The sequence below is a fragment of the Macaca thibetana genome, chromosome 14 (assembly GCF_024542745.1).
Source record: "Macaca thibetana thibetana isolate TM-01 chromosome 14, ASM2454274v1, whole genome shotgun sequence".
NCBI lineage: Eukaryota > Metazoa > Chordata > Mammalia > Primates > Cercopithecidae > Macaca > Macaca thibetana.
Window position 1 is genome coordinate 68777009 of NC_065591.1, and position 24585 is coordinate 68801593.

A 24585-nucleotide genomic window follows, 5' to 3' on the forward strand; every position below is an offset into this window, starting at 1 on the left:
CCGCAGAGCAGGTTGTGGGGGCGATGTTGCATTGACCAGCGTCAGGGGACACACATCAGAGGCAAGGGTGGGTGTGCAGGAGGGAGAAGGCGCAGAAGGCAGGGCTATAGCTCAGCACTCTCTCTCCTGCCATGCTCTGCCTGACCGTTCTCTCTCCCAAACAGCCAGGTCGAGGAGGAGGAAATGGGGCTGGAGGAGGGCGGCGGGCTGAGACCCCAGCATATCAGAGACTAAGTCAGGATCACATGGGGTTTCCTGCTCAGGTGCTGAGACAGCAGGCCGTGTCCTGCAAACAACAGGAGGCACCTGAAGCCAGCCTGGGATGCCCAGGCCCAGGTGTGGTGCATTCAGCAGCACAGCCAGAAACAGACCCCAATGACCCTGCCTCCCTGTCGGCAGCCAGTGCTCCGAACAGAGCCCTGAGCAGCCTCTGGACATTAGTCCCAGCCCCAGCACAGCCCGTCCCCCAAGCTGATGTCACCGCACCCAGACCTTGGAGGCCCCCTCCGGCTCCGCCTCCTGGGAGAAGGCTCTGGAGTGAGGAGGGGAGGGCAGCAGTGCTGGCCGGACAGCCGCTCTGGGCAGGAGAGAGAGGGAGAGACAAGACACACACAGAGAGACGGCGAGGAAGGAAAATATCCAGAGGGACGCCCAGAGCGAGACTCGGAGCCAGACGGAGGAAGAGGGGACGTGTGTTTGCAGACTGGCTGGGCCCATGACCCCAGCTTCCCGAGTCCTCCGTGCAGGTGGCAGCTGTACCAGGCTGGCAGGCCACTGAGAGTGAGCAGCTGGGCCCCAGGTAAGGATGGGCTGCCCACTGTCCTGGGGCGTTGGGAGGGGTTTGGATGTGGAGGAGTCATGGACTTGAGCTACCTCTAGATCCTCTGCCCTGCAGCCACTTTCTCCTGGGACGAGGCTTCCTGCCACCCTTGAGGGCTCAGTCACCACAGCCACTGAACGAAATTGTCCTGAGCCTGGGAAGATGGACACGTGTCCCCTGGAGGAGGGAAGAGCCAAGGGGCATGTTGTCCATCACATCTTCTCTGAGCTGGGGCTGGGGTTAGGGGCATCCTGGGGCCAGGGGACTAGACGTGCTGTGGTGGCAGAGAGAGAGAAGAGTCCGTTCTCTCTGTCTCCTTTGCTTTCTCTCTGACACTCTTGATCTCCATTTCTGGATAAGTCACTTCCTTCCTCTATGCACCAAATGTCCCATCTGTGAAATGGGAGTATGAAGCCCCACCAGCCAGGGTTGTAGTGGGGAAGAGGTAAAACCAGGCATAGACATAAAAATATAAATACAGCCTATGGCCCCTGTGGTCAGTTGGAAAAGAAATTAACTTGAATGTGGTCTAGTTCTCATTTTTAGAAATAAAATGTATGTCTTGTCATTTTAACATGTGGCCCTTAAATTCCATGCCCTCACCACTCTCCTCTGATCCACATCCCTTGGAGCCCCACATCTCTAGTGAGAGCACTGGCTCTGCCCCCAGCCCTCGTGGCTCATGCTGGCATAGGGCGCCGGCTCCACAGCCTGGGCACCATCTTCAGACAAGCGCCCAGTGGCATTTGCCTGCTGGCCCTGTGGAATCCACACCCCCACCAGGTACCCAGACTAGTTCAGGTCTCTGGAAGGACCGTGGGTTTGCTGTGTCCCAGAGCTCCAGGGCAGGGGTCAGGGCTCGGGTGTCAGGCGGTGGCATGGGCAGAGGATCGAATGCCCCGGCAGCTCTGAATGGTCCCTTGTGAAAAATTGATGCGCATTCTAGGGGACAGGTTGGGAGCCAGAGGGGCCTCACACCAGGGCCTGTAGGCTGGGGCTGCCTTTTAAGCTCCTTCCAGAGCCCATCTCTGGGCCTGGCCCTGTGCTGGGCAAGGCTGGAGACAAGGCAATGTCTCAGACCCTCTCCCACCGGCCGCATCCCACCCTGGATCAACTCCCCACCTTTGGGGGCAGAGGTGGGACAGATCCTTACCCTGACAACATAATGCATATAGTCAAAATGGGATAAAGGGGAATATAGAGGCTCTTGGCAGCTTTGGGGTGGTCAGGGAAGGCTTCTTGGAGGAGGTATCATCTGAACTGAGCCATGAACCATAGGTGGAAATTCACTAGTCAAAATTTCAGGTAGAAGGGCCAGTGTGTAAAGGCCAGGAGATGGCAAGAGCTGGCGTTTTTCAGGAACAGTGAGTCACTGAGGATGTCCAAGTATAAGGGTGTGAAAGGGAGTGAGCAGTGAGAGAAAAGACTGAGGCATCAGCAGGGGCCAGACTGTGCTGGGCGTGGGGGGCCCAGGTGCGGTGCATTCAGCAGCACAGCCAGAGACAGACCCCAATGACCCTGCCTCCCTGTCAGCAGCCAGTGCTCTGCACAGAGCCAACCTGAGGGCGGTGGGTGCTCTTGAGAGGTTTCAGGCAGGGTGTGCCGTGAGCAGGTCATGCCCAGCCCATGACCTTCCCCTCTCTCAGGCTTGTCCTTGTCACCCACATTCCTGGGACAATCCCTAAGCTGAGTGCCGGAGATTAAGCCCTAGTCCTATATTTGCTCTGGCTAGCTGTGTGACCCTGGGCAAGTCTTGGTCCCTCTCTGGGCCCCTTTGCCATAGGTCCCTGGTGGGGCCAGACTTGCTACTTTCTAGGAGCCCTTTGGGAATCTCTGAATGACAGTGACTGAAAGAAGAATTCAGCTGCTCTGGGCAGTGGTGCTGGTGACGGTGGCTGAGGCTCAGGTCACGCAGGTTGGGCAGTGGCCAGAGGGAGAGAAGCCAGGGAGGGTTCCCTCGAGGGAGGGGGAACTGGGGCTTTGGGTGGAGCCCAGGTGACCCCAGTCAGGCTCCAGGCTTCCAGGGCTGGCCTGCCCAGAAGCATGACACGGTCTGTCTCCCTGCAGAACTGTGCCTGGCCCAGTGGGCAGCAGGAGCTCCTGACTTGGGACCATGGTGATTCTTCAGCAGGTCAGTGTTCCCCCCTCTTTGGGTGGCCTGTCCTCCCCATCCCATATCCCCTCTTCCATATGCTTACCCGTGGGACACCCTCCCCAGGGTGTTCTCTTGGAAAATTGCTAGACCTCCAAACCCAGCCCTCCAGGCCCAGTCTGAAACCTGTTCCCTCTGATGTGCTGGCTGGGGTTTCCTTCTCTCACTGGCTCACCCCATTGGGCAGAAATGATTTTATTTACAGACATCTCTGGATCCCAGGCAGTGGAACAGCATGTGCAAAGGCCTAGATGTGGGAAGGTCCCTGGGGAAGAGGAGAGAAGGTTGGCAAGGCTCCCAAAGCCAGGCCACAAAGGGCCCTGAGCCCAACTTATCCTTAGGGCCTTGGGGAGCAGTGACTGGAGGGCGGGGGGTGACATGGCTTGAGCTGGAGACCCCTGGGATTTTATGGGAAGTAGCAGAGGTACTGCCCCGAGCTGAGTCCTCCAGCCCCCCTTCCTACTGAGGGCCACAGTGGCCTCTGACCCTCAGTCCTTCCCCGTGATCAGTCTGAGGCTCTAATGAGCTCCCGGTATCCAGAGCGGAAGCCAGGAATGTGGGCCCTGAGCCAGGTGGGCCTGGCAGCAGGCTGTAGGGCTTGTGGGGCTGTGTGCTGTGGGGGCTTGGCCAGCAGCTTCTCGGTCTCCAGGGTCACCAGAGGCCAATGGCTCAGCCTTGCCTGGCCACCCTGAGGCTGCATGGTCCGGCATGTTTGCAGATGAGTGTGTGCGTGTGTGTCTGTGTGTGTGAGTGAGAGGCAGGCTTCAGGGCAGCATCAGGACAGACATTCTTCCATCCTAGGGGCTGGAGGAGACCCCCTCTAGAGCCCCTTGGCCTGAGAGCCTGTTCAAATGCCCATTAGACATGGGCAGGATCTAGGAGAGGAAAAGTCCATTTGCTGAGTGTTTGCTGTGTGCCAGGGCCTGGGCCCCCATAGCCCTCCAGGGGCATCCTCCCTCAGGGGGCCTCTGAGGCAGGCCTCTGGCTGAAGGGACCTCCTCACCACCCCCTCCCTTCCTGCCCCTCTGAACGTTGACCCGCTTCCAGCTGTGGGTGGCCTCTGTTGGGAGCAAGTGTCTTGTAGGTGAATGCCTGCTCTGCCTGCCCTCAAGTAGGAAGTACACTCAGCTGCTTCCTTGGTCCTGAAGAAAGCCCAGCCCTGGTGAACCAGCCAGCTCTGCAGTTGCACAGACCAGACCCAGTGGGCTCCAGCCCAGGCTTTGCTATTGATGAGTGGGAGGGCCTTGGGTACGTTACACAGCCTTCCTGAGCCTCAGTTTCCTCATATGTAAAATGAAGATTAAAAGCCTCTTTTCCCACAGCTGCTGATGCGAGGCTAAAATGCCACGTGGAGCTCCATGAAAATGCTTCCTCCTTCATCTGCTTCCCTGGTCAGCCCTCTCTTCTCTTCCTGCCACATCCTTCCCTGTCCTGAAAGATCCACGGAGCACTTGGCTTCCTCTCTTGCCTGACTGACTTCTACTCAGGCTTCAGTGTGGTCTCTGCTTCCTTTGGGAGGCTTCCCTGCTCTGCAAACCCCGAGCCTTGTCCACAGTCCTCCTTCTTTCTCTGCCTACCTGGGGCTTCCTGATGAGTCCTGGACAGGAGGGACAGCCTTCATCCTGTTTCCCATGGATCTTTCAGGATAGGGAAGGAACTGGCAGGAAGAGAGGAGGAGAGAGGCAGACCGGGGAAACAGATGAAGGAAGAAGCATTTTCATGGAGTCCCAAATGGCATTTTAGCCTCACAATGGCAGCTGTGGGAAAAGAGGGTTTTTTGTTTGCTTGCTTGCTTGTTTGTTTTGAGACAGAGTCTTGCTGTGTCACCAGGCTGAAGTGCTATGGTATGATTTTGGCTCAGTGTGAACTTCGACTCCCTGATTCAAGCAATTCTCCTGCCTCAGCCTCCTGAGTAGCTGGGATTACAGACACATGCTACCACATCCAACTAATTTTTGTATTTTTAGTAGGGATGGGGTTTCACCATGTTGGCCAGGATGGTCTCGATCTCCTGACCTCGTGATGCACTCACCTCGACCTCCCAAAGTACTGGGATTACAGGTGTGAGCCACCACACCCAGCCGGAAAAGAGGTTTTTAATCTGCATTTTGCATATGAGGAAACAGGCTCAGGAAGGCTGAGTAACGTGCCCAAGGCCCTCAGTCATCAACAGCAAAGCACAAGATGGATCCCACTGGGCTTGGCCTGTGGAACTACAGAGCGGGTCAGCTCCCCGGGGCTGGGATTTTTTTCAGGACCAAAGAAGCAGCTGAAGCGTACTTCCTGCTTGAGGGCAGGTAGAGCAGGCATTCACCTACTATTCCCTGCCTTGGAGGAGTTCCCAGACCAACGTGGGGAGACAGCTTAGAAACCTAGGAAAGGCACCTGTGACTAAAACTGTGACAGTGAGTCCCCAGGGGGCACAGGGATGGGAGGGTGCCTGGGAATGGGAGAGGCTTCTGTCCTCCCTGGGAGAGGGTGGACATGGAAAGCCATGAGACAGCTGCTGCAGTCCTTCATGAACATACAGGGACTGAGGTCTCAGGGAGAAGGACTTGCCCAGGGCTGCAAGGCCAGCTGGTGCCAGGGCTGGAATAAGAACTCAGAGCTCTGTAGTGCACCTGACTCATGTCTTTAAGGACCACAAGGAGGGCTTCTGTGCTTCAGTATGTCATGATTCCCGGCTTCATGGTGGGGCCAGGGCAGGGACTCTGTGTACTTGGCCCAGATTTGTGGGCAGAGGGAGGTTTGGAGGTAAATTGGTGGGCTGTTGGTAACAGTTGGATTGATGCTTTTAGTAAAATATAATGTCCTTCTTTGTTTCTTGTAATGATTTTGACTTAACATCTATGTCCAATAGTATAGTCATCCCAGCTGTCTTTTGGTTACTATTTGCATGGAATACTATTTGTGTGAAATCCTTCTACTTTTAACCTATTTGTGTCTTTGGATCTAAAGTGGATCTCTTGTAAGCAGCATATAGTTAGATCATGTGGTTGGTTTTTGTTTTCTTTGTTTTGTTTTGTTTTGATCCATTCTGCCAATCTTTACCTTTTGGTTGGAGAGTTTAATCCATTTACATATAAAGTAATTACTGTTAAGGAAGGACTTCTGCCATTTTGCTATGTTTTCTGTATGTCTTATATCTTTTCCTCCTCAATTCCTCATTACTGCTTTCTTTTGTGTTTAATTGACTTTTTTTTTCTAAAGTACTGTTTTGATTCTCATTTACTCTTCTGTGTATTTTAAAAGTTTTTTTCCTCAATGGTTATTCTTAGGTTTACAAACAACATCTTTTTTTTTTTGAGGTGGAGTTTCACTCTTGTTGCCGAGGCTGGAGTGCAGTGGTGTGATCTCGGCTCACTGCAACCTCTGCCTCCCAGGTTCAAGCAATTCTCCTGCCTCAGCCTCCCAAGTAGCTGGGATTACAAGCATGCACCACCATGCCTGGCTAATTGTTTTATTTTTAGGAGAGACGGGGTTTCACCATGTTGGTCTCAAACTCCTGACCTCAAGTGATCTGCCTGCCTCAGCCTCTCAAAGTGCTGGGATTACAGGTATGAGCCACTGCACCTGGCCTACAAATAACATCTTAAATCTACAGCAATGTAGTTTGAGTTAAGGCCAAATTAGCTTGAATAATATCTAAAAATTATGTTCCTTTATAGTTTTCTCTCTCCCCCTTTATGTTGTTTATTGTCCAAATTGCATCTTTGTACATTGTGTGCCAGTTAACATAGATGTATCATTATGTTATACATTTGTCTTTTAAATCACACAGAAAAGAAAGTAGTTACAGACCAAAAATACAACAATACTGTTTTTTGTTTGTTTAAGAGATGGAGTCTTACTATATTGCCCAACCTGGAGTGCAGATGCTATTCACAAGTGCAATAGTGGTGTACTACAGCTTTGAACTCCCGGGCTCAGGCAGCCCTGCTGTGTCAGCCTCCCAAGTGGCTGGGAGTACAGACACCCTATCTCTGTGCCTGGTCAAATATGACTTTTCTATTTATCTATGCAAGTGTGTTTACCAGTGTTCTTTATTTTTTTTCGTATGGCTTTGCATTACTGTGTACTGTACTCTAATTTTTTTGCCAATTTTTTTTTTTTTTTTTTTTTTTTTTTGAGACAGTCTCACTCTGTCACCCAGGTTGGAGTGCAGTGGTGTGGATCTCGGCTCACTGCAACTTATGCCTCCCAGGTTCAAGTGATTCTCCTGCCTCAGCCTCCTGAGTACCTGGGATTACAGGTCCCTGCCACCATCCCCAGCTAATTTCTGTATTTTCAGTAGAGATGGGGTTTTATCATGTTGGCCGGGCTGGTCTTGAACCTCTGACCTCAGGTGATCCACCCGCCTCAGCCTCCCAAAGTGCTAGGGTTACAGGAATGAGCCCTGTGCCTGGCCCCATTTAACCACTTTAAGTGCATAGTTCAGTGGCATTAAATACATTCACAATGTTGCGTGACCATCACCACTATCAATTTCTACAATTCTTTTCATCTTGTAAAATAAAAATTCTATCCATTGAACAATAACTCCCCAATCCCCTCTCCCCGCCGCCCCTGGCAACCACCATTCTGCTTTATGGTTTTGATTTGACTACTCTAGGTATCTCACATAAGTGGAATCATACACTATTTGTCTTTTTGTGATGACTTACTTCACTTAGCATAATATCCTCAAGGTTCATCCATGTTGTATTAATAGCATGTGTCAGAATTTCCTTCCTTTTTAAGGCTGAGTAATGTTTTATTGCATGTTCATACCACATATTGTTTATTCATTCATCTATTGAGAAACACTTGGATTGTGTCTGTGTTTTAGCTATTATAATTAATACTGCTTTGAACATAGGTGTGCAAAGATCTCTTTGAGATTCTGCTTTTAATTCTTTTGAGTATATATCCAGAAGTAGAATTGCTGGGTCATATGGTAATTCTCATTTTAATTTTTTTAGGAACTGCCATAGTGTTTTTCACAACATTTGTATTATTTTACATTCCCAGCAGCAGGGCATAAGGGTTCCATTTTCTCCACATCTTTGCCAAAACTTATTTTCTGTTTTGTTTTTTTGTAATAGCCATCCTAATGGGTGTACAGTGATATCTCATTGTGGTTATGATTTGCATTTTCCTAATGATGAGTGATGCTGAGCATCTTTTCATGTGCTTCTTGTCTCTTTGTATATCTTTTTTGGAGAAATGTCTATTTCAGTCCTATGCCTGTGTTTGTTTTGGAGACACAGTCTCACTCTGTCACCTAGGCTGGTGTGCAGTGGTGCAATCAAACTCTTGCCTATGCCCATTTTTGAATTGGATTGGTTGTTTTGTTGTTGTTCAATGTCTTTTAATTTTTAGCATTTCTTATAGGGCAAGTCAACCAGTGACAAACTCCCTCAGCTTTTATTTACATGGGAATGTCTTCATTTCTCCTTCCTTTGTGAGGGATAGTTATGCCAGATACAGAATTCTTTCTTGACAGTTTTTTAATTCTTTCATCATTTTAAATATGCCATCCTACTGCCTTCTGGCCGCCATGGTTTCTGATGAGAAATCAGCCGAGACTCATATTAAGGATTCGTTGTATAGAATGAGTCACCTCTCTGTTGCAGTTTTCAAGAGTCTCTGTCTTTGCCACTTGTGGAGAAGAGGCTTATTCCTCCAGCTCAGGGGTGGTCTCAGTAGTCAGTCTGGAACCATGCAAGGTCAGGTTCTTAGCGCCTTGCAGGGTCTCCCCCAGGGGACCTCTCTTTAGCCACCAGTCGCCAGACCTACTTTACGATCTCTTTGCTCTCTCCTCTGATTCTCTGAGTTTGCTGTTCCCTCTTCCTGGGATGCCCTTTCCCCTAATGGCTGCCTAAAAAAAATCATAAAACCCAGCTGTCACCCCTAACACAACTCCCTTAGTTAACCATGACTGGCACTCATATACATTTGCTCTAACAGGCACCAATCTAGGTGCATTACGCATCTTCACCTGTTAAATCCTCACGAGCACGTGGAAGCACTGTCATTTTGTCACCTGACGGATGAGGAAAGAAAGGAACATAGAGGTCGAGGAACTTGCCCAAGGTAACACAGCTTGTGAGTGGCTGAGCTGGGATTGAAACTAAGCCCTGACTCCAGGGTCCAAACTCTTAGCAGCCGTGCTATCCTGTGTCTCCAGGGCTAATCTGCCTCTTATCTGCTGGTACCATCCTTATCTGTGCCTGGGTCTGTCCACTACACCAGTCTGAGGACATGTCTTGTTAACAGTGTCCTTTGTGTTTTAGTCTGAGCCTGTACTCAGTGAAGGTGGGTTATATGGACTTAATGGCAGAATGCCCGGAAGCTCACCACCAGTGCTTCCTTGTGTCTGAGGTCTGGTTCCTGTTCCATTGTGCTGCTGTAGGTGGGCGGGGAGAGATAGACGTGCTTGTTTTCGGCTTGACTCGGAGAAGGACCTCTCCTGCGAGCAGTGTCCCTGAGAGGTCACAGGAAGTGGGTGGGAATCACTGATCAGTCAGCTTTGTGCTGGGCAGCAGAGCCCTGGGTCCGCAAGGCTGGGACAGGGAGTGGGGTAGAACTGGGTCCATCCTGGGTGGCTCTGAGCCTTGTGTGAGGCATCACTGTCTTTTTCCTTGCCATTCCCCCCACCCAGTCCCTGGCCCTCACTCTCTGCCGTTTTTTATTTGTTGGGGAGCAGTTGGCTTCCAGGATACTAGGCAATGCGGAGGGCCACAAATGCAGACTGGAGGCCTTGAAAAGAGAAGAGAAAAAAAAAGGAGGAAAGAGGGGAGGAGGACAAAGATAGGCAGGGCAAGGCGAGAAGGAAGGAATGGGAGGGGAGTCACAGGGCCTGGGCCTTCCTGGCCCTGGGGATGGGATGGTGGCCTCTGGCTCACAGCTCAGTGTGGACCGAGGCCTGGTGCCCAGCACTATGTGGCTGCTAGGACACAAGAGGCCAGCTCGCCCCATTGCAGGGAGAGCTCTGAGCCATCGAGATGATGCAGCAGTCCTGTGGAGTTCAGGGGACCCCACACCAGGCCTCCAAGGCCTCTCATGCAGGATGGATGTGGGCTGCTATTTGACCTTGGGGGCTGCGGGAGGAGGACACAGACTCTTCAGGGGCTTTCCCCCAAACTTACCCCAGAAGGAAACTGTGTATCTGACCTCACTCCCCAGAAGCAGCCAGGGAGCCAGAAATATCTTCAATGCATCTCCCGTTTAGTCTTAAAAACCCCGGGAGTTGACTGCGTTCTATTCCATAACATCCTCGTGTTTCCTTCCAGAGAAAACACACCGATTTTTTCCAAAACTGCGGTCAGGTGCGGTGCCAGGTGCCACGTTTATCCCAGGCCTACCGCCACGGTGCCAGTGAGGCCGCCTGGAATTCCCGGCGAAGTGGGGGTGCGGGGGGTTCCGCCGAGACGGAGCGGGCCGGGGTGGTGCGGGCGCCCCCTCGCCGTCCTGCCCGCGGGCGTCACCTAAGCCGCCGTTGCCATGGACCCGCGGCAGATGGCCCGGTTTAGGGTTCCGGGGCGGGCGGCGCGCACGGGATTAGGTGAATTAGGGAGCCGGAGCAGTGCCGCCATCGCCGCACCATGGAGCCCCCTGCCGACCCCGCCGACTCTGCCGACCCCGCCGACTCTGCCGACCCCGCGCGCGTCCCGCAGCTCGGCAAGTGGGCGCTGGTGCGCAGCCTGAACCAGGCGTTCAAGACCTACGCTGTCCTGCCGGTGAGGCCCGGACCCGGAGGGGAGATGGGAGGGGGAGGGCGCCTCGCCTCGGGCCTCAGTCCCCACCCCGCCCCCCTCCCCGTTAGAAGCTGGGCGGGCCACAAACAGGGTCGCTAAGCTTCAGGGTGTGCGTGGACTGCAGCCCTAGGATACCACCTGCGGTCTCTGACCTCCCCCAGCGTGAACTTGGCCGCGGCTGCCCTTTCCTGGGAGGGGAGGTTTTGCATCTGGGAAACCCAAGCCAGGCAGGCCATGTCTGGGCAGGGGTGTCCTGCATTGCTCAGGTCCAAAGCAGGGAGCACCTCCAGGTGCACAGAGGGACCCGAGCCATAGTTTGTGGACTGGCTGACCGCTGGTGGAAGGGAAAGCTCGGCCCACTGGTCTCCTCTCCAAACTATGTTTAGCAACTAGACACTGGCAAGACGCTTGGCTCACGTTTCCCATCTGTGAAAATGGGGTGATAAAACCAGTGTCCCAGAGTGATCACGAAGATAACGAGGGGCAAAATGTCCTGAAACAGACTCCATAAACAGGGACTGACCCCAGGCCTGGTCCTAGAGTAAGGAAGAGACAGAAAGGGCTAAGGCCCCATGGGGAATTATTAATATTGGCCCAAGACCAGCTTGATGCCTGGGACGAAGGAGGGTAGACAGAAAGAACAATGTGCATTTGCGTGGGTCTCTCATCTTTACATGCACTGACTCCTTCCATTTCAAGGCTGGTGGAAACCGAGGCCCAGAAAGATTGAGTGCCTCACCCAAAGAGACACAGCGTTAGTGGTGGAGCTGGGACTACAAGCTAGACATCCTGACTATGTGTTCACTGTGGATGTGTGCTGGCTTTCCTGGAGGGGAGGCCCCACAGGGGTTTTGGGGTACCCCTGAGAACATTCGAACAGACGCGTTCTAGGAAGTCATGACTGTGGGACTGGGAGCCTGCATAGCTACTGGGGCCTGGGAGACCCTCTGCCCTGGTCACATATTTGATAGGAGAGAAGCTGGGACTTGCCCCACATTACACAGCCCCGCTGAGGCATGTGTCATGTCACAAACAAGATCTTCCATTCAAAATGAGACCAAGCAAGGTGCCCCATACAGTGTGTAAAGTTGTCACGGAACATGGTGTAGGAATGGGGCCAGATGCAGTGGTGGGGTGCCTGGGGCTAGCCATGGGAATGGAAGGGAGTGGTGGGGTCCTACCTGGAGCCTGGTTCCCCTTTCTCACCCGCCTCCTGCCCCTCAATGAAGCTTCATCTTCTTTCGTGGCTTCCTCCCTCCCTTCTCCCTCTGAGCCAGTGACTCTTGACCCACCCTGGTTTTGGTCCTGGCTCTGTCCTCCAGATGCTAACAGTCCTGTCAGTCACTGGTTTGATGAGTGACTGTGGCCAGGTTCCTTTCTTTCTTTGGCCCTCAGTTTCTTCAGCTGTAAAATGAGGATCCTTACAACCTTCCTGCATTGCAATGCTTCAACAACTTTCCCTAGGGCCACAGGAATGTTCCCCTTCAGAAGTCCTAAGACCCCAGAATTCTCCCTGAAGCCTCTCCCCTTCCATCTGAACCTGTTTCTTTAAGTCTGACCTAGAGCAGAGATAGTTTGGTCACTGCCCTTTGGTGACAGCCCTAAGTAAGAAGAGTTCTAGTCATGTCTGTTTGCTGTGTGGCCCCAAGTGCTTCACTCAGCCTCTAGGAATCTCCATTTCCTGATCACATGAAGTTTTTGTGATTTTGGTTATTTTATCTTCTCCCAGGGGAAACAAACATTTTCTGTGTGCCAGGCCCCGTGCTGGGCTGGGGGATACAGGTGACTTAGACCGCTGCCTTCCAGTTGCCCCCAGCCTGTCTCCAGCTTGCCTTCAGGGCACATGAGCCATCTGGGCACGGAGGACTCTATCAGTGCTTCCTGTTTTGCTCACTGAGCTACATGTGGGGCTGGGCCCAGGGAATGTCAGGAAAGAGCCTTGGATTTGGGGTTTCTCAGACCTGGGCTTCAGTCCTGGCTCTGCCACAAAACAGCTGTGTGACCTTGGGCATGTTTCTTGACCTCTTTGAGGAGAGAAATTGGAGACAGTCCCCTGGCCACATACTGTCGCCCACAAGCGAACGCGCTCCCCACCCCTTCTCTCTCACTGAGGCCCGCTCTGGGCTGGGCTCTGGGGAGCCACAGGTGAGGGACTCAGACTCAGCCCCACCCTAGGGAGCTCCAGGCCAGTGGGGAAGGGGAGCAGACCCAGTGTGGGGTGGCTGTCAGGGGTAAGCCCAGGGTCGGGGAGTGCAGCAGGGCTTGGGCACAAGCAGCTGTGAGGATTAAATGGGGCAGTTTATGGGATGCAGCCTGTGGAGCCCAGGCCCACAGTGAATGCTCCGTAAACAGGAGTTCTCTTCCACTCCCAAGCCTCTCCAAGTTTTCTTACTTTTTCTGAGAGGAAGTTTGGGTTTGGGACTAGCCTGACTCTATCATGTGCCAACCTCCCATTCATATGAAGGGAGGGTCCACAGGGGCAGCTGTGGCTGGAAGAAAGCATATAGATGGCAGTGGTCCCGTAAGACTATAATGCCATATTTTACTATTCCTTTCATGTGTATGTTTAGATATGTTTACATACACAAATATACACCATGGAGTACGACTGCCTATAGTATTCAGTACAGTAGCAGGTTGTACAGGTTTGTAGCCTAGGAACAAGAGGCTACCCCATCCAGCCTAGGTGTGTAGTGAAGTACACATCTAGGTTTGTGAGGTACACTCAATGACTCCAAGATGTTCGCACAGAACTTATCTCTGGTGTTAAACAATGCATGACTGTAGCTGGTTCTGATGGGAATAAGAGGAGGCTGAAACAGTAATGAGTTGGTCTTGGACTCACTGAGTTCAGCCTTCACTGAGAAATGTGGAAATTGAGGCTGAAAGAGGTCAGCGACTCACCAAGGCCAGGCAGGGCCTGAAACCCAGTCTTCTGACTCCTAGCCCAGAACAGATTCTGTCAGACCATTCCCATGGGTTTACTTCATTGTGAATCAGTTTTATCAGCTGTTACATTTTTATTTGCAATTTGATATTAAGTTATATTCTTATTAGAATGTCTGAGTTCTTCCACACTCCTAGGGAGTTTGAGTACCATCCAAAAAAGAATACTTTTATTAGGATTAGAATAAAATCTAAGCTTGTATCCCAAGGCCAACAAAGGGCTTATGTATCCTGGACCCTGTCTACTTCTCTGAGCTCCCTTTTGCTCATTAGGTCCTGCCTCCTGGCTGTTCCTTCCTGCCACAGGGCCTTTGCACATGTTCTTTCCTATGCTGGGATTACTGTCCCCTGCTTTTCCCTTGGCTGACTGCTTGTCACCCTTCAGGTGTCAGTTCAGCGATTCCCTCCACGGAGCAGCTCCATTGGCTACTGGGTCTAGGTTGGTTGGCCCTGTCATTCTCTACCACTGGCTTGTTTATTCCCTTGACAGCACTCACCCCAGTATCCAAAGTGATCATGCTGATCTATTTGCTCAGTTGTTTGTCACCACCTCTAACTTGAATGTAGACTCCATAATCACTGCTCAACCCCCAGCATTTAGATTAATCAGTGTTTTGTACTCAGTAGGTAATCAATACATGTCTGTTGAATCCATCAGTGCTGAATGTGGTTGTTCTCAGTCCATTTCTCTGACTTGGGATTTTACGTTTGACTCTCACGATCCCTTACTGAGTGAGTAGTGAGACCCAGGCCCTGGGCCAGATGCCACAGAAACACAAAACGACATCCTCCTGCGAGGTCAGGGCGCTCCCCACATGCCAGAAGACAATGTGGCTGAACCCTTATCTAGGGCCCAGCAAGGAGTGGTGTCCCTGTGAGGAACCTGTCATGATGATGATGAAAATCGGCCCTGGAGGTAAAGAAGGATGCAGCTCACCCACGGTCTGGGTGTCCTCTGGTGTCACCTCATGTTAGAGAGGAAGTGGTTTGAGTGGTCTTGTGTTTCTGTCTAGACTCCAGTGAATCTGTCATACACATGTAGAGTGTAGATCCATGGGGAGAGCTGGGCTTCAAGAGGCTTTGGCTCCCTCTGAGCCTCTGCTAACTCTTCTGTAAAATGGGAACATGGCTGCTCTAGAGGAGGGACTGATGACATTGCATAAACGGCCAGCCCAGGGCCTGCCCTGCTCCAGAAGGTTTCTAGTAAGTGTGAGTCCCCTTCTCTTCCCCCTTCTGTGGTTGGCCCAGAGCCTCTGGTGGTAGCAGAGGGATGCAGGGCTGCCTGGAAGGGGGCTCCCTGCTCACCTGGCCTGGGACTCTCTCTCGCCCATAGGGGGACTATGTGTGGATGGACCTGAGATCGGGGCAGGAGTTTGATGTGCCCATCGGGGCAGTGGTGAAGCTCTGCGACTCTGGGCAGATCCAGGTGGTGGACGATGAAGGCAATGTGAGTAGTCCCCTCCCTCCTCCTGCCCCATGCCTTGGGGGAAGATCTGGGCTGACAGCTGCCTCAAGGCAGGGAGATGATCTAAAGGAGATGGAGGCTGTGCCCGTGCCCCCACTTCTGCCTGTCAGATGCCTCCTTCCATGAGCCTTCCCCAGCACCCCAGCAAGAGGGAACCCCCTGCCTGCCTCAGGCTACTTGTTCTGTTTCCACAAGCACTTCAGTTCACTCTGCCTAGTGTTAGAGATGTGTGTGTGTATGGTGGGGTTTGAGTGCTGGGGGAGCAGGCTAGAAGCTCCTCAGACACGGAGGTGCTTTGGGGGCAGACTGACTGCATTCAAATCCCATCTCATCCACTTGTTAGCTGTGCAGACTTGGCCAAGTCTCCTTCCCTCCTGAGCCTCAGTTTCCTCTTTGTAAAATGAGGATAATAATAAGTATCTCAGAGGGCTGTTGACCCATATGTGAGATCACACGTGTAGAATACCTCAGTGAAGTTAGTGCTAGTCTGAAAGTTAAATGAACGCCCACAGCCTTACTGTATTGGGTTGCTGACATCACATGAATCCACTGTCCACCTTGACACTGTCCCGGAAATTGGTCTCACAGATTAACCCTTTATCTGTGGCCCAAAAGGAAAGGGACCCCAGAAGTGTAAGTTTTCTAGGTAGTGATAGTGGGGCCTCGGAGAGGTCTGAAGTCAGGGGCCTGCCCTGGAGAAGGAGGCTGGTTCACATGCGGGCCCGCAGGGGAAGCTCTGGGGCCTCTGAGCATGTGTGCACATGTGTGTGTCACTGGGGGTATGCAGATGGGGTACAGAGCACACAAGTGCAGCTTAGCAGGGATATGAAGAACCCAGGGAGATTCAGCTCTGCCATAATGTGGGCTGTGCCCCATGGTGTGCCAGGGGCTGGGGACATAGAACTGGACTGAGTACCTGTCTTAGCCTCCTGGTCTGAGGGAGGAGAGTCAGGAGAAAGAGGGTGCAGGGACTTGAAACCAAGGCTCTGCTGGGGATGAGAGGAGGGCTCAGGATCCTCGAGGCCAGGATTGACATGGAGTGGGCAGGAGCATCCCACATATTCCTGCAGCCCTCAGGTGCATCCCCTCAGTGTTTACAAGGCCCTTTAACCCAAGTTCTGTCTTTGGACTCTCATGGCATCTGTGGAAGGCAGGGAGGGAAAGAACTGTTACCCCATGAGGAAACTGAGGCACATAGAGGGACCACGCAGCCAGTCACACAGCTAGTAAGTGGTGGTGCTGGCATTAGAACCCAGGACTTCTGTCTTCTGTGCGTGAGTCTCCCCTGTCAGCATTATCTCAGTAGAACCCAGGACTTCTGTCTTCTATGCGTGAGTCTCCCCTGTCAGCGTTATCTCAGTAGAACCCAGGACTTCTGTCTTCTATGCGTGAGTCTCCCCTGTCAGCGTTATCTCAGTAGAACCCAGGACTTCTGTCTTCTATGCGTGAGTCTCCCCTGTCAGCGTTATCTCAGTAGAACCCAGGACTTCTGTCTTCTATGCGTGAGTCTCCCCTGTCAGCATTATCTCAGTAGAACCCAGGACTTCTGTCTTCTGTGCGTGAGTCTCCCCTGTCAGCGTTATCTCAGCGGCGACTTTAGGGATCAGGTTCTGCTAATCACATTTTTGGCCCCTGGGCTGTAGAACGGAAGTGCTTCCAATATCGCTCCAGAGGCTCCAGTTCTAGGACCCTCTAGGAAGCTACTGTGAGGGTGCAGCCCCAGAAGGGGAGGCACAGGCTGGCTGGCAGCACAGACAGGCCTGCTAACCTGCCCAGAGCCCCCAGGGTGGGGACCAGGGACTCTGTCTGCAGGCTTGAGTTTCACCTGGGTCATGTTGCATGTCAGATGGTGTCCCGTAACTCTGAGTCACTGAATCCCAAAGGTCCCCTTCCGCTTCTCCTCCACCCAGGCCCTGAGAGTGGGGGCTGCAGGAGGGGTGGGCATGACTGGCTGGCAGGGGCATTTCAGGAGGCTGGGGTTTGCATCCGTGGCATTGGACCCCCAGGGCTTCCAGACCCCTTCTTCACAAGCCTTTCCCACCCCCATTCCATCCCCTCTTTCCCCACTCCAGGCTGTCATCTCTTACCCCTCTGTCTGCCCACAGACTCCTAGCAACTTGAGAGCGGGGAACAGGCCAGTCCCATCTGGTTCCCCAGAGTTCATCAAGGGGTCTGCCCAGAGAAACCTCTTGGTAAAGACTCGCCGAGTGATGAATGAAAGGTTATGGTTCCAGTCCCCACTGGAATCCCAGTGTCTTGCCTTTGTCCAAGCCATTTCTGTTGCCAGATACACCCCTCCTTCCCTTCCTCTAGGGAGCAAGTTGTCCCCGCTCAGTCCAGGCCAGCTCTTTCCCAAAGGCGTACTTGGTCCCTGGAATTGACCATGTTCCCCTCCCCCAGTTGCTGGCATTCCTTCAGGCCAGGCCTCAGTTACTGCCCTGGTTACACTTTGGCCCCTGGTAGGTACCTGTGGACCTTGACCTGAAGGGTGCTGGCCTCTGTTGGGAGTCCTCCCACGCAGGAAACAGTGTGAGCGGCGCAGCTACTGGGCAAGTCATTTTACCTCTTGAGTCAGACTCGTCACTGTTAAATGGGGTCAGTGATTCTCTGTTAGGGATGTTAGAAGAGCAAATGTAAATCAAAAGGCAGTAGAGTGACAATGCCCAGCTCTGGCTGAGCATTTACCAAGCAGCAGCACTCTACAGACCTGGCAGGAGAAAGCTGTCAACAAAGATGGATGTCGTGATCACATCCATCAGTCCTCCCAAAACCCTGGGAAAAAGGGACGCTTACTCTCATTCCCATTTCGCAGCTGAGGACGTGGAGGCTCAGGAGGGTAAACTGATGTACTTTGGGGTCCGGGGTCATGCCGTGACTGAGCACTGTCAACCTGTGTGCGGAACTGTTTTGGGGAGGGATGTGGGGACCCGAGGTTGGGGTCAAATGGGGATGGCAGACAGCCTGCCCAGGAGCCCTCTCCCCTCCTGTCCACACTGGGGCCTAGGATAGAGGCACAGAGCAGGGACGGTGTGGGGAGATTTTCCAACGGGATCAGCTTGTATAAGACATAGGGTGCCTGGGAGAGAGGAATGTTCCACACGGGACTGGAAAGTCCAGGCAGGTTCCCTAACGTCAGCACCCAACCCCTCACCTTGGGGAGGCTGCATGAGAGCCTACCCTGTGTTGAAGTGCTGCTGGCCTGGAAGTGCCATGGAGTGTCAGGGAAACTGGGCTGGGGGGCTCTGCCCAGCGCAGCCCCTGATCCCCCTGAGGGCCTGGGCAGGCTGCCACCGTCCTCCAAGCCTGTTTTCTCATGTGAAGTGAGGGGGCTGAAATGGGGGACTTCTGGGGTCTCTCCATGACTGACTTCTGCCTCGCATTCAGACCTGGTCCCCTACAGTCACCAGCCAGCCATCTGTCCCATCAGAGGCTCCCTGCCACATCATTTGTGCCTAGCCCCTGTGGCCTCAGATGTGGCCCTGGAGGCAGGGGGACAGCACAGGTGAGGGTGGCCAGCACTGTCAGGGGAGGCTTCAGAAACTGGGAAACCTCTGAGCCAAGCCTCGAAGGCTAAGGAGAAAGAAGGTAGAGGGAATGGTGGAGCAAAGTCACAGAGGCCTTTGGGGACACGAAACCCATGTTCCCTGGCTAGGAAGTGCCAGGGGTAGCTGGGATGGAGGTTAGGGATCCCTGTGTCCAGCACATGTGGGCCCTTGATGCCAGGCTGAGGAGCCCAGGGGAGTTAAGGAAGGGCTGAGAGCCCCAGAGTGACAGGGTCAGGAGCGTGCCTCAGGAAAGGACCAGGGGATGAAGGATTTGATGGAAGGGCCAGTGAGAAACGGTGGTCTCAATCAGGGTGTGGGCTTGAGGGTGGTGAGGAGGGCACTGCCCACTCAGCAGCCTTTTAGAGGGTTGAATGGGCAGGACTGGGTGACCCGTTGGACTGGGGTGGTGATGGTGGGGAGCTGATGTCCAGATTCATGCTAGTGTCCAGCTGTTGGGGTTGGCTCTGCCAGAAGGGACCCGGAGGAGGAGCAGGTGGGGGAGGACATGGCATGTGCATCACATCTGCTCAGCAAGTCTCAGGGCCTGAGCTGGGGGATGGCAGAGAGGTCCCCTTTTCCCCCAAAAGGCAGGTCCTGGGGCTACTTGGTCATGGCATTTGGGGATGGGAGGGCTGAGGTACACTCAGGCGGTGGCCACACTTCCCTGAAAGTCTGGGATTTTATGAAGGTGCTAGAGACCCCCCTCTGGGGTCGGGGAGGGCCCCAGGGCCCTGAGGAAACCAGGGCTTTGCCAGCTTGTTGAAAGAGCCGGTGCACTTCCCAAATGCTCACCCATCTGCCACCACAGGGCAGCCGGGGAATACTGCAGAGTAAGGAGAGCTGGGCAAGCAACCTGTGTCCTCCACTTCAGCTCACAGGTCCTGAGAGTTCACACCCCTTGCTCCCACAGCTCATCAGCAAGCCCCAGGAAATACCGCCTGGTGGGTCCACTTCTCCCCAGCACCACTGCTACCGCCCCGCCTTCCGTCTTTCCCTTGAATGTGCCAAGGCTTTGCCGGCCTGAGCCGTTGTTTTGCTGTTCCCTGGACCTGGAGCCCTCTGGCCCCCCGCCCCCACCCCCCAATCTTTTTACAGTGGTCTCTTTCTCTTCCTTCATGCCTCAGCTCATATGCCACCCCCTCAGAAGGGCAGACCCTGACCAACCCATCTCAAGCAGCTCCCCCCATGACTCTCCACCACATACACCTGTTGAGGTATTCTTGGCACTATCTGAAATCAATTTTTTTTTTTTTTTTTTTTTTTTTTTTTTTGAGACGGAGTCTTGCTCTGTCGCCCGGGCTGGAGTGCAGTGGCCGCATCTCAGCTCACTGCAAGCTCCGCCTCCCGGATTTACGCCATTCTCCTGCCGCAGCCTCCCGAGTAGCTGGGACTATAGGCGCCCGCCACCTCGCCCGGCTAGTTTTTTGTATTTTTCAGTAGAGACGGGGTTTCACCGTGTTAGCCAGGATGGTCTCGATCTCCTGACCTCGTGATCCGCCCGTCTCGGCCTCCCAAAGTGCTGGGATTACAGGCTTGAGCCACCGCGCCCGGCCTGAAATCACTTTTTAATGTTTTTTTTTTTGTTTTTTTTTTTTTTTCCACCGGAGCCTGAATTTGAGACCAAGCCTGTCTACCTCTAATTAGTACCCTTTCCACTCCATCCTGCAGAGGGCCTGAGGGAACTCTAATCCCCTTACTGACAGCAGTCAGCTGGGGCCAAAATCCCTGCCCTGCCCACCTCTTAGGTCTGCGAGAGAATCCCCTAAGAGAAGGAGCCGTCCTTGAGGGGCAGAGGTGGCTAGTACCATCCTGAAAGGCTCAACCTTGTTAGAACTGACCGTGTTTGACCGCCAGAGAGGTCAAGGCCCTTACCGGGGTTAGCACTCACCCCGCGCTCCCGCCCATCCCGGCCCCTTCCCCTGAAGCGCGCTGACGTTGGCCACCGGCTCCCCGCAGGAACACTGGATCTCCCCGCAGAACGCAACGCACATCAAGCCTATGCACCCCACGTCGGTCCACGGCGTGGAGGATATGATCCGCCTAGGGGACCTCAACGAGGCGGGCATCTTGCGCAACCTGCTTATCCGCTACCGAGACCACCTCATCTACGTGAGTGCCGCCCCGCCGGCGTGCCAGTCCAGGCCCCTCCACGCCCCGCCCCACCCCACCCACCTCGCCCCGCCCCGCCCCGCCCCGCCCCGCCCGCCCCACCTCCAGCACGCCCGCCCTGCCGGGGGCCGCCTCCTGAGACTTTGTCCGCTGTACAGCTGGACCCCGGGGCCCCTGTTGGGGCCCATCTGCCAGCAGCCGCTCGCTCGCTCGGCGGGGGCTCATCCTCCTGGGCCGTGGCTTTTGTGGTGTGGTTGGGGTGGGGAGCGGTTTGTACTACACAGTTTTCATGTGCCTCTCTAGGCCTTGAAACCAATGGAAGGCCAGAGCGGAGTCAGTGAGCCGCTTGGTGCTTTGCCCAGGCACAGAAGGGCTGCTCTGCTGTGTGTTTGCTAAGGGGCTAGGACCTGCCATCAGGCCTCGGGGGCAAGAGAGGATGGATGGATGTCCTCAGGAGGATGCTAAAGGAGGGAACATGCTCTGCTCCTCCTCCCCTCAAACCTTGATATTAGAAACACACACACACACACACCACTCTCCACCTTCAAACTCAAGACGACAAAGAAAGATGCCTTCCCCAGCCAGGACACAGCAGATTCCAAGAGGCTGAGCTCAGAGAAGAGCAGAACAATAAGGGTCCGTGCAGATCATTTACTCTAGAGCTTCTCACACTTTTTGGTCACAGGAACCCTTTATGTTCTTAAAAATTATTGAGGATTATTGAGGATCCCAAAGGACTTTTGTATACTGAGTTATATCTGTAGATATTTGCCATATTAGAAGTTAAAACTGAGACATTTAGAAACATATTAATTTTTGAAAAAGTAACCATGATAAATCTATTATAACATAAATAACATTTTTACTAAAAATGACATTTCCCAAAATAAAATAATGGTGAGAAGAGTAGCATTGTTTTACAGGTTTTTTCAAATCTCTTTAATGTCTGGCTTAATAAAGCCAACTGGATTCTCATCTCTGCTTAATGTCCAGTCTGATGGGATATTTTGGCTGAAGTGTATGAAGAAAATTTGGCCTCACAGATGTGTAGTTGGAAAAGAGAAGGCTTTGCAGACTTCCTGCAAGGGTCTTGGACCCCCAGGGGTCTTTGGTATACACTCTGAGAACTGCTGCTCTACCCCATAGCCCAGTTGCAGACAGGGAAACTGAGACGCCGCAGGTTTAATCAGGCCCAGAGAGGTGCCGTGCCCGGGTCACTGCCTGCTTCTGACCCAGCCCCATCCTCCAGCAGTGCAAGGGCAAAGGAAACCAAGGAGGTGCAACCCCCAGCAGGGAGCAGGAAGGATCCCCCTCCCGCCAACACAGTGCCGGCCTGATTATCTCGAGACCCAGGCCCAGGGAAGGCTGGTACTAGGGGCATTACTGGGGGAGGTGTCAGGTCTGCAGGAGTGATTTGGCTCCCAGCTCAGAGGAGCGGTATTTGGGCTTCTGGAGGTGGGTGAGGTTGGCTGGTAGAGATGGCATTCAGGAGGGGCATGGCCTGAATAAATGCTGGAGGCAGGGCCATGCTCGTGAGTGATCGGCAGGCACAGCATCCCTCAGGTTGTCAGGACCATGAAGGGGTGCCAGGGCCCAGGGCTGGAAAAGTCTCAGAGAGCCCCAGGTATTGTCACTGAAGAATCACGACAAGGAGCTCTCAGGGCCAGGGGTTCAGTCCCTCTCAGAAGCCCTGAATTATGGCCCCTCAGCTGCCAGAGAGGTCCTCAGTCCTCAGCCACTCTCTGACTCTAGGTCCCTCTGCAGCTTTAGGCTCCAGAGGAGAGGCTGCATGTGGCTCCTTGCCGTCCATTGTTTGGGCACAGGAAGTGACTTTGGCAGAGAGCCCTCTAGCCCTGACGAAGCCCCTCTCACTGTGTTCCTCAGTCAGGCCTCACCTGCACTTAGAGGGGCAGGACATGGAGGGTACCTCCAGATGTCATCAGCATCACCCAGGCAGCGGGGAGGAGCTAGAACTTAAGCCCAGGGCAGGGACACCCACCCGCTGTATCTCACAAGGACCTGCTGGTGTCTACACCCCACTTCTTGGCAGCCCCCTCTTTGTTCCTCTCCCTGGAGGGCAAGTGGTCACTGGTGGGTGCTGGGGTCCTCTGTGGCCACTCACCCAGGCCTGGGCAGTCTTAGGTGAGCAGGGAGCCTGTCTACCTGCCTGCAGGGCACTTCCAGGGCCAATGCTTTGTCTTAGTCCTATGCCAAGGCTGGAACCCAAGGCCCACTCTCCTGTCAGGAGACGCAGAGGGCCCCGTCTCAGGGGAGGAGCTGGGTAAGATGGAAGTTGTCCCACCAGGCATCCTGCAGACCAGTGTCTCAGCACAGCTCAGGGGCTTGAAGCCTGTGGGTCAGCCACAGTGCAGGCAAGCCGGTCCTCATGCAAGGGAGTCGGTAGGTCAGCTGCATCTAGGAACAAAGGCAAAAACAGGATTCATAAGGGAGAGGGAGGAAAAAACTTCAGACCCTGTGGGCTCGGTGAATCTTGTCTGTAAAGTTAGGAGGGTGGTGAGCTGATGCCCGGGCGGCCAGCAGAGGATTGCTTGGACATTACATCCTCCAGGAGAGTTTCAAAGAAAATAACTTCAGGGATTTATGGGTTCTCCAGAAAGGCCCCAAATCTGAACCATTTGCCTCCTTTGAAGTTCTCACATAACCTTTCTGACTTATTTTCTGGGTGAGAGGGAGGAGGCGGGGCCATCCCCTGTGGAGGGATGGGGTAGGGGTCCAGGTAGGTGTCTAAGCTGCCTTCTTGTCCAGGATGCCTGGCCAGGAAACCGCGCTGTGGCACCTGGAAGGGCTTCAGCTCCAATAGTCCGCCAACCTTAGATTCTCAGTGTCTCTTGGACATGCTCAAGAACTGCAGGATTCAAAGAGGTTTCCTTGACTCACTGAGTTCGTGATTCTGTGACTTGGTGGATGAGGTAGGATTAGAGCAGGGCTTTTTAGAAGCAACCGGGCCATTGTTCCACCCGGAAACTGTACCTGTCCCTAACCATGGCAACCCCCTGTCCCTTCATGGATTGGATTACCCTGGGCACAACACATGCACTCAGAATTTCCTCCGATTACCATGGCCAGCTCACAGCCTTGGGCTGGTGGATGCTCTGTTCTCGACTGCCTGTCCTGGGCTCTCCTGCCTCCAGCTTCCCTGTCCCCAGGAGCCCAAGAGAGCATCCCAGGGCCACACATCAGCCCTAGCCACTCCAGGATGAGGAAAGGCACTTAGAGAACATTTAGCAACCCCTCACTGCATGCCCAGAGAGCAAGGACTGTCCCCGCATTGGGTGGAAGGGCTGGTGGGGACCCAGGGCTCTCTAACGCTGAGCAGAGGCTGGAGCCCTTATCTGGGAGGCAGGAGGCTGGTGTCCAGTCTTGGCGTGTGCCCTTGGGGACGTCCCTATCCCTGTCTGGTCTCAGCCTTTCGTAGGCACAACAGGGAGACTGCATGGAGTGGGCACCTCTGTGGCTCTGGGAAGACTTGAGTCCCAGGATGTGTTCTTGGTCTCCACGGCCTGCTAAATACTAATGAAGTCCCCAGAGCCGACAGGCCAGGGTGCTTCCTGGAGGCGGTGAAATTGATTCCTGCTACATCTCTGTGGCCTCAGAGAGGCCCCCTGAGCTCTGTCTGGGGACCCCTAGGGGCCACATGTGCTGTATCCCTGGTTTGGGAACAGTCCTTCTCTCTCCCCACCCAACCTGTGGCTCCGCAGGGCAGATTTTACTACTAGAGATTTGAGCAAGAGGTCTGTGCTGGGCATTCATTCTCTGCCAGTCTGAATCCTTGGAGTCAGAGAGACAGG

At 53.7% G+C, this 24585-nt stretch overlaps 1 protein-coding gene across 5 annotated transcripts in view; it reads left to right on the forward strand.

The window, feature by feature from the left end:
* The first annotated feature begins 553 nt into the window (after window positions 1-553).
* The window catches only part of MYO7A (myosin VIIA), an 85653-nt gene continuing 61621 nt past the window's right edge, over window positions 554-24585 (forward strand). For 4 of the 5 annotated variants that reach the window (XM_050757457.1, XM_050757455.1, XM_050757458.1 and 1 more), the window contains exons 1-4: window positions 554-799; window positions 2888-2951; window positions 14991-15104; window positions 20624-20776. In XM_050757457.1, the coding sequence (XP_050613414.1) occupies window positions 2934-2951; window positions 14991-15104; window positions 20624-20776 (285 nt within the window). In that variant the 5' untranslated portion in view covers window positions 554-799; window positions 2888-2933. The remainder of the gene's footprint in view (window positions 800-2887; window positions 2952-14990; window positions 15105-20623; window positions 20777-24585) is intronic. The other variant, XM_050757460.1, reaches the window with a different exon arrangement.